Genomic DNA, 10,367 nt, shown 5'->3' with positions numbered 1-10,367 from the left:
TTGTCAATCAGTTGCAATGAAAACATCTCGACGGAAGAAATTCATGAATTTGAATAAGTTCAATTCAATTCAATTCAATTCAAGTTAGGCATTGACAACTTGTATGTGTCTGCTGTACAGGGTTTGTTTGAGTTCCATCAAGCAGCTAGGCAGTTTTTACTGCACACATTATTCAGTTTCCTTTGTTTTTCGGCTTTTCTTCTTTCCTTTAGGATGAGGTACATGTACACAAGCAAAAGTTGACAAAACCCAATTAATCATGCAGTGCCTTACTCTCTTTACACCATACTTTCAACAGCATCAAAACTTGATACACTTCTAATTCTCATGTTCTGTATCTTCCCACTCTCCATCCCTTTCTCTTTAATAGGAAATGCATTTTCTCTTTTTAATCTCTCCATTTTTCCTCTGCCCATATATTTCAACATATCTACTACCAGGTATATCTCAACATTACACAAACACACATATACACAAACACACGCATGCCTACATACATATTGTGTACATATATAGAGGCTGCGGAATTTTTTTAACTCCAATCTTTTTTTTTGGGGGGGGGGGAGGGGAGGGGGGGGGGGTCTGCTGGCCCTCCCCCGAACCCTCAGAAAGTGATCGCTTTTGGTGTGATATCTTTTTTTTTTTTAATTGTTTTTGAAGTTCCACTGACCCATATACAGCTATAATGCACACACACACACACACACACACACACACACACACACACACACACACACAAAGAAATAAATGGCATGTAAGTGTTATTCAATTGCAAAACATTTAATTCAACAAAATGATTTCCAACAAGACTCACAATGATTTAAGGGTGTGAGTACAATAAATCACAGATACAAATTAGACACACAGCATTTGGCAGCATGGAATTTCTTGCACATGTCACACTCTGTGTTCATGAAATACAACTAAGCACATATTACATTAACCTTGTTGAATCCATGGAAATGTATATTGAACTATTAAAATGTCAGCAGTCTGCAGCATTAAACACATAAATACTTTGTCTTAGGAGACAGAATGTACAAAAGTAAACGTTCAAAAATGTTCCTGTGTACAACATACACTTGGCAATTTAAAAACAGCATGAAGAGTTGACATTTAACATATCAAATCTACATCTGATAAAAGTCTGAGTCCACAGAGTCATATCTTTTTTTTTTCCTTGCTGAGAGCCTCTATTAATTATACCGACACAATCACAAATGTATTTCACTCCCCTGTCCACAGAAACATCATGTTCAGGGATATCACTTTTAAATGAGAAGCGGCAGTAACACAATAAATGTTGCTGCAACTTGGAATGAAAATTCTTGGCATCACTACTTGTGCTCCAATCATTCAGACTCACATGAGGACAAAACAAGTCAGAATAGAGGAAAACTTGCCATTTCTTAAAATTCAGTATTTACTGCAATTCTCTCAACATGAGATTACCAGTCACATCACAAGAAGGGTATAGGATTTTTCCCTTTATTCTTAACCCGCTGAGGACGGACTAATTTTGCTACAACATGCATTTCCCATAGACACTTGCCTGAGAATACTCGGGACTCGTCCTCAATGGGTTAAACTGTCAAATTCTCTGGAATGATTTTTTTTTCAGTGCCTAAATAACTATAAATAGATTGAAATGCTGGAAGACACCTATTGTGATGAACCAGAATTGACTGAAAGTACCACATGCAATACTAGACGTCTTCAGAAAATCAAAGCCTGTGAGTCATTAGCAAACAACATCTGCATACAGTGCAGATAAAGGAGATGCTCCCTGAGAAAAACAACAATAAACCATTCATATGACAGGACAAGTTATATACATATTCCAAACCAAACTGCAATACATGCTTAGTGTAAATACTGAAGTTTGTAAGGAAATACTTAACTCAACAGTGTATTTATCACACCTTTCTGCCCACTTGAAGAGTGTTTACGTTTAGGTGAGGTTAAAAAAAAAGCAAGAACTTTGTACCAACAAAAAACATTTGATGTCGAGGGGAAATCATCTTAACAGTTGATGTTGTAGCAGATGTGCAAAAGGTAGTCTTTTGGAGAATGCAGGTTGGGATGTCAAAATAAAATCTCTAAATTTGAGAGGGCATAGAATGGCAAGTAACACTCAAGTTCCAGCCTAGTTCTTGAGCAGTACAGTGCACCGCACACGGCAGCATGATCAGAACCAATCAACAGCAAGCATTTTCATTTAACCGCTGCTGTATTAACTGAAGTTATTGCAACTAGCAATGACTACAAATCTCTTTATAAAATAGCACAACTAACATTCAACTAACACTTAACTAACACTAAATTCAACTTTGACGGTAACAAAAGTAAGATTGTCGGTGTAAAGTTTATTTTGTTGCTTTTTTTTATACACTGGCCCAAACTGAGGCCTACGGTCAATGCATGACTATACAGTGAATACATTGCCAAATACATTTAACGTCATACATCAATTAGATAGAGTTGGTTACAGTAATTGTTCAGAGATGAGAACAAAACTGACATTCTGTGGAGTTTACTTCATTCTGTTTCTGAGTTGAATATCTTAATATATAAAAAGCAACAAACTATGTCTATGACGTTTACCAGGCTACGCATCATGATTTTTCTGGAGCCGGCGACGACAGAGGTTCCAGGACCTCTTCTCTCAGGAAGCCCTCCAGATCGTCAGAGTCCAGGTCCAGGTCCAGGAACTTGGTGACGATCTCCTGGCAGCGCCTGAACTGGGACTCGGAGCTGGAGGAGTCTACTCGCAGGATGGGCTTGTTCTCCCGTAGGAGTTTGGAAACCTGGAGACAGAGTCAAGGGACAAATACCGACAACCGTTGCAATATTTACTAGTTGCCTCATGAACAGATAACATTTCACAGTGAGTGGTTTGACACTGTCTATAAAAACAAAGACAGCGAGCAAAAAGTTTTTCAAATAAAGTACACTTACATAAACCTATTATGATCAGATAGAATCAGGTGCATAGATATATGTAATGCAAGAGTCTATAAAATATTAACAAAAGCTACCTGTTTTCACTCCTTTTTTTGTTTCTTTCTTCTGTCTTGCCCTTAAGGGTTACATAAAAGGGAACCTTACAAGAACTCATTCATCAGTTTGGTTTCTTTACAGTACAAGGCCAGTTTGTGGCTAAACATTTGTCCATGCTTCTTTCTTGTTACTAGCCGGGTTCACACATACAAAATAGCGGGATGACGATTGCGATCCACATCTCGAGTTTTTTTGCGAGTTGTAGTATCGCAAGTGTTATTTGTTTAATTTGTTTTGTTGTTTTTAACGATACCATACCATGTATGCACACAACCCAGTCATGTATGCACACGACTCTGTAATGTATCGCTATGTTCAGTAGAAGCTAACAACATGGAGACCGTGTTTGGTCAGTCACAGTAAACGTGAACCAGAAATTCAGCTGATGTGTGATCAGTGTTGTTTATTGTGAACATTCAAACATTATATTGGCGACGAGCAGAGTGAGGATGAATCTTCCACAGTTTGAGCGATTTTCTGTGCACGATGAGCCGGCAACTGTTGGAAAACGATGGGCAAAGTACGTCAAAAGACTGGATAATTTGTTCACGGCATTTGCTGTTACAGATGCCAAGCAGCAACGAGCGCTTCTCCTCCACTACGCTGGGCCGGAGGTTTCAGATATTTTTGACACGTTACCTAATACAGGTGAGAACTATGAATCAGCCAAAGCAGCACTTGGAAAGCATTTCTGTCCATCAGTAAACGTTGAATACGAACGTTTTGTGTTCAGGCAGTGTAGACAAACTGAAGATGAGACTGTTGATCAGTATTGCCACAGATTACAAAAACTTGCAGTTTCATGTGAATTTGCCGACAACAATGCTGAAATTAAGTCGCAGATTATTCTTGGATGTCGGTCACAAAAGCTACGCCGACATGCATTGCGTGATACAATCTCGCTGGACAAACTCCTTAGTACAGCACGGGCATATGAGCAAGCAGATCGCCATGCTGCAGTAATGGAAGGTGCAGAAGCTACCGCTACAACCGTCCAAGCAGTCGGGACTCGTAGTCGTACTCGCCCAGTGCACCACCAGAGACAGTCACAACAACAACATGCAGCAAAGACTGAACACTGTACATGCCGCAACTGTGGAGGTGTGTTTCCACACCGGAACAAACCTTGTCCAGCCAAGGGCCAGACATGTCATGCGTGTGGTAAGCAAAATCATTTTGCTAAGTACTGTTTGACTAGTAAGAAGAACAAAGGTAACGTTGCTAAGCATGTCCAAGCTACTACCACTATCAGCAGTGATACAAACCCCCCATCCATGACTACAGACCCAGAACCTCCCAGTCATGCCAGTACAGGCCAGTATGAACACTACCAGTTTCATATCGAGGCAAAGCCACTGCCTAAACCGACTGTAACTGTACACGTCAACGACACCCCCATCAGTGCTGTCATCGATACAGGGGCATCGGTCATGATGATGTCTCAGCGGACATTCACACAGCTCAGGCCGCAGCCACCTTTGGTTGCGCATTCTATTCCTGTGTATGGATATGGCAATTCAACTCCCCTTCATGTTAAAGGTACCTTCACAGCAACGATCAGCTACAAGTCGTCATCTGCTACCACTGAAGTTTATGTTACCTCCCACGATGGTGACACGCTATTGAACTTTGCAACGGCCACTGCACTCGGTCTTGTAGAACTCGCATATGCCACATCATCAGCTTCGCCTAAGTCGGTCTATCCAGATCGTTTTACTGGCATAGGCAAACTGAACAACTATCGCTATCACATACAGGCGGACACATCAGTAACTCCTACAGCCATTCCTCATCGTCGAATCCCGTTCCACATGCGCGATAAAGTGGTACAGGAGCTTGATCGATTGTTGGAGAACGATATCATCGAGAAGGTCGAAAACTCGCCAACGCCGTGGGTCTCGCCCATCACAGTCGTACCCAAGCGTAATAGCGAGGCCATTCGCATCTGCGTTGATATGAGAAATGTCAACACCGCCATCAAACGCGAACGTCACATCATTCCAACTGTTGATGATCTTATCGCAGCCCTCAATGGAGCAACAACATTCAGCACGTTAGACTTAAATTCAGGTTATCACCAAATAGAGCTTGATGAAGAGTCGCGTCAGTACACAGTCTTTTCTACACATGTTGGGCTGTTCCGGTACAAACGTCTCAATTTCGGTCTTTGTTCGGCGGCCGAGGTTTTTCAGCACGCAATACAGTCTACTTTTCAGGACCTACCAGGTGTGCTGAATATCAGTGATGATCTCCTTGTTTTCGGTCGCAGTCAAGCAGAACATGACGCCCGACTTGATGCTGTCATGCAACGTCTTCGCAAGGTGAACTTGACTCTCAACCCCGCAAAGTGTGTCTTTAGCACAGATCGCGTAGTGTACTTTGGGCATGTCTTCACGGCCAATGGTATCAGCCCTGATCCGCGAAAGGTTGACGCAATCAACGCTGTCACAGAGCCACAGAACGTCTCAGAGGTGCGCAGTTTTCTAGGCATGGTGACATACTGTGCTCGTTTCATTCCAGACCTTGCGTCCATCTCTGCTCCTCTACGACAACTAACAAAGGCTGACGTGCCATGGTCTTGGGGACCATCTCAAACATCAGCCTTCAATCGCATCAAGGAACTTGTCTCCAAACATTGTACTATGGGCTATTTCAACCCAGCAAATCCCACAGAGGTTATCGTGGATGCAGGCCCCCTTGGCCTTGGGGCCATTCTCGTCCAGCATGACTCGCGAACACAGTCGGTCATCCCTATCGCACTGGCTTGTCGGTCATTGACGCCAACAGAGCAACGCTATTCGCAAACAGAAAGGGAGGCACTTGCCATAACATGGGCTGTCAGACACTTCCACATCTATCTGTACGGTGGATCATTTGTTGTTACCACAGATCACAAGCCACTGTTGGCAATGTTCAACAACGCCAATTCAAAGCCACCCATACGCATAGAACGCTGGTTATTGCGGCTCCAAGCGTACAACTTCCAGGTCCAATACCATCCTGGAAAACTGAACCCAGCTGACTATATGTCGCGTCACCCACGTATCGCCCAGAGCACAGGATCATCAGCAGAAGAAGAAATCGCTGAACAACAAGTCTCGTTCATTGCAGCACACGCGATTCCCAAGACGGTCACGTATGAGGACTTAGTATCTGCAACAAGCACAGATGATGTCCTTCAAAACTGTATTCGTGCCATCCAGAAGGACAGCTGGAGTGACCTAGCGTCTGCAGATGCGTCATTACAGTCTGAATATAGAAGCCTGCATGAAGTACGAGATCAACTCACAGTATCGGATGGCGGTAGCATGCTTCTTCGTGATCATCGTATCGTCATCCCACGCTCTCTTCGACAGCGTATCATTGACATAGCACACGAGGGCCATCAAGGCATAACCAAGACAAAGGCTCTGTTGCGTGAGAAGGTGTGGTTCCCTTCCATAGATCGTATGACTGAACACACAGTTCGCGATTGTTTGTCTTGTCAGATGAATACAGTTGAGCATGCCAAGGAACCCCTTAGAATGACTGAGCTTCCGCAACAACCTTGGACAGAAGTCAGCGTAGACTTCGCCGACCTTCCTAGCGGTGACCACATGTTAGTCGTCATTGATGATTACTCGCGTTTCGTTGAGGTAGAGATTGTTTCCTCTACTGCAGCAAGTCTGGTCATTCCGAAACTTGACCGGATCTTCTCAAGCTTTGGAGTTCCCACTGTGGTCCGTACTGATAACGGCCCACCGTTCAACGGAGCGGAATTCAGCCAGTTTGCCCACTATTTGGGGTTCAGACACAGGAAAGTTACACCGCGTTGGCCTCAAGCAAATGGTGAGGTCGAACGATTCATGAAGACACTCAAGAAAGTCTATCGCTGTGCTATCGCGGAACACAAATGTTGGAAGCAAGAAATATACAAGTTCTTGCGTAACTATCGTGCAACACCACACTCTACTACAGGGGTCCCCCCAGCGACCCTTCTCTTCGGACGACCGCTACGCACGCGTCTTCCAGAAGCACCATCCCAACAGCATCGCATTGACCTCGATGCTTCTGTTCGCGATCGCGATGGAGACAAGAAACAACGCATGAAGAACTATGCAGACAGCCGCGGCAAGACTCAAACATCTCAAATCGCAGTTGGCGATACGGTGCTTGTTCGTAGAGATGGAATAGTTCCAAAGCACCAGTCGCCATATCTTCCGCAGCCATACAAAGTTGTGAGAAAGCGTGGATCTCGCATTACAGTTCGTTGTGCCAATCATTACATCACACGCAACTGTTCGCGTTTCAAGCTGTATAGCGGTTCAGTCCCTTCCAATCGTCATGATGATGATGATGATGACATCGAAACTGATATTGCTCCAAACGCACGTGATGTTCCATTGCCAGCAGGTCATTCACCACCTGCTGTACCACGGCGCAATCCACGTCGCGAGCGCCGTCCTCCATTACGCTTTCGTGATTTTGTGTATTGACTTTTTGTCAAAAAGTGAAATAACGCTTACCTGATGATACAAAATTGACACTAAGAAGACGAAAGTGTATTCTACTGCTTATTCAAATTGTTTTTTTTTTTCGATGATTTTGAAAGTGTCTAAGAGTGGCAGACACATAACGAGATGATTTTTAACTTTGTTTGATTTTTATGTTACTCCACAATCATATTTTGTATAAATTGTGTATATGTCACGAAAATCACAATTCGGATGACATTGTGTGACCAACCATTTTTATTTTTTTGAAGTATGTTTACCAGAACATATAGTCACATTTTTTTTATTGACAGACCACATTATTGCAAAAGTTATCATTGACAGTATAATATTGAAAAAGAGTAATGTGTTTCACTGAATGGATATTAAGATGTGCATAAAGCAACTATGCAAGTTTATTTTTCTTCACACAGTTATAAAGCAACTCGGTGTTAGTCCACTCATGGTGATGATAATAACCTAACCACCTTTCACATTGCGTTTTGTTATTTTTTCAGAAGGTGTACCCATACTGTGATTTTTTTTTTGCGTACTGTTATACATGTAGATGAAAAGTTTATTGGCAGTACAGCCATATATTATTTCTGTCAGTCACTCATATCAGAGACCAGATGTATTGTACATGCATGGATTTTCATATCTTGTGGGTTTCCATCATTATACTAGTGAATGATATATGGATTGTTATGTGCCAAACGGTTTTAAATAGTTTTCCAGTGTTCATGGTTCTTACGTTACATTTGTCAACTTGACAAAGAAATTTCATCTGTGTTTTGTAAGGTCAGTAGATTAGATGACAAATACCTGTTTTGTATGATTTAAAAAAAAAAAAAAAGGAAGGAGAAGTAGCAGAGAACTATACTATGAGTGAAAGGATAAAGGTCCCACTGTAAAATTAGCTGGTGATATGTTTTATTAGAAAACATAAGCGAAAGTTAGCTGGTGATATGTTTTATTTGGAGTTTTGAAAGAAACCTGTTTATGCAGCCTTGAGTTTGCATGAGGTTGACTTTTGTATTGTGCATTGTTCCTAAGATTTAAAGGAAGAAAACACAGTTCAGTAAGACTCAAGAAGTTTAAAAAAAAAAAAATTATTTATGGTGTATGTGTATTCAAAATACATATTTGGTAATGAACACATATAAAAAGAAAAATAATGACAGGTTGGATGTTTTGATCAGCAGTTTTGGTTTATTTTTGAAAGTGTTTTGCTATTAATTACAAAGAAAAAATTATTTGGGTTTTGGTAACTAAATCTGTTGAGTACACTCTGGCAATTAAGGAGTCACAAATAATAGTCAGTTGCTCCTTAGCTAAATTCCTTTTTATAATAAGGTTTAACATTCTATCCAAGGTGAGGAGGAATGTAGTATCGCAAGTGTTATTTGTTTAATTTGTTTTGTTGTTTTTAACGATACCATACCATGTATGCACACAACCCAGTCATGTATGCACACGACTCTGTAATGTATCGCTATGTTCAGTAGAAGCTAACAACATGGAGACCGTGTTTGGTCAGTCACAGTAAACGTGAACCAGAAATTCAGCTGATGTGTGATCAGTGTTGTTTATTGTGAACATTCAAACATTATACGAGTGTCCACACGTACCAAATTAGCGGGATAGCGATCGCGATCGGTATCCCGCTAATTTGGCGAGTGTCCACACGTACCGAATTATCCGGCTAATTACCGATAGAGATAACAGCAAAGCCTGCAAACTGGGTCACGCAGCGCCCTTCTTTATCACTGCCTGTGCGCACTTTCCTTTGCCCATTGTCTTTTACGCGTCAGTGGTGTGGTTCGCGCGCTGTTGTTTTGGTGCGCCAAAGATGTGAAGAACCTCTTCACAGAGGCCTCGCTGTTGTGATGTGTGCATTGCATGATGGGATATAAAAACTCGAGATTCTAATCCCGACCGTTCACACGCACCAGCGCGGGGCCAATTATCCCGCCAATTGACGAACCAGCGCAAGATTTCTTGGGATTAGTATCGCGATGCTTATCCCGCTAATTTTCGGGTTTTTTCTGTCCACACGTACAAAAAACTCAGGATGTCGATCGCGATGCAAATCTCGAGATTTGTATCCCGCTAATTGGTGTACGTGTGAACCTGGCTACTGATGGAGTCAATATACAACCCTCTCAATTTCCTTTCTCCTCTTCACGTCTATTTTCTACTACGATTGGTAAAATCTATTGCAGTCATTCATTTCCCAGCATATTTTCAACCCTTTTACATTTCTACGCTTCTTCATGCTTTCTGCTCTTGTGCTCTCTTTCCAATTTATCTCCTTAATATCAACAATCTGTCCTTTTCACCATTTTTTCATGCCACTTTTTATTTCTTATAGAGGTTTTGAGATTATTATGATCATCCTTTTAATACTCCACACCATGATTGATAACCACTGTCTACTATAAACTCAATAGTGAACATAGTCCTCATCACGGCGTAAAGGATTCAAAATTCATGCATGATGAAAGAGTGTTGGAATACTAATTAATTATATCTTTTGTAGGCAAAGTTTTAAAACATACACATAGAAAAGAAAAAACAGCGCTGTGGTGATAAATTTCTTGATGTCACACAGTCTTGATGGACACAAGATGGTCTGAGCCACGCTGACTACCATACCTGCTTGCCCCTGTTGACCAGCTCCTCTGGAAGTCCAGCGGTCAGTGCAATGTGGCCGGCATGGCTGTAGTTGGCATGACCGTTGGTCAGCTGGTAGAGAAAGACCAGCTCTCCCTCATTCTCAAGGACATCCATGGTCTGATCAAAAGAATGTTTGTCGGTCAAAAAGCAGTAAGA

At 41.9% G+C, this 10,367-nt stretch overlaps 1 protein-coding gene across 1 annotated transcript in view; it reads right to left on the bottom strand.

The window, feature by feature from the left end:
• Positions 1–2,615: 2,615 nt before the first annotated feature.
• The window catches only part of LOC139741768 (mutS protein homolog 5-like), a 120,787-nt gene continuing 113,035 nt past the window's right edge, over positions 2,616–10,367 (bottom strand). Inside the window, exons 20-21 of the mRNA XM_071652353.1 lie at positions 10,191–10,328; positions 2,616–2,807 (exon numbers count right to left, since the gene is read on the bottom strand). Of these exons, the coding sequence (XP_071508454.1) occupies positions 2,616–2,807; positions 10,191–10,328 (330 nt within the window). The remainder of the gene's footprint in view (positions 2,808–10,190; positions 10,329–10,367) is intronic.

This window comes from Diadema antillarum, unplaced genomic scaffold (assembly GCF_040938485.1).
Source record: "Diadema antillarum isolate AM-2024a unplaced genomic scaffold, OU_Dant_1.0 scf00000031, whole genome shotgun sequence".
NCBI lineage: Eukaryota > Metazoa > Echinodermata > Echinoidea > Diadematoida > Diadematidae > Diadema > Diadema antillarum.
Note: the sequence above shows the minus strand (reverse complement) of the source record. Positions and strands in the feature narration are given on the sequence as shown.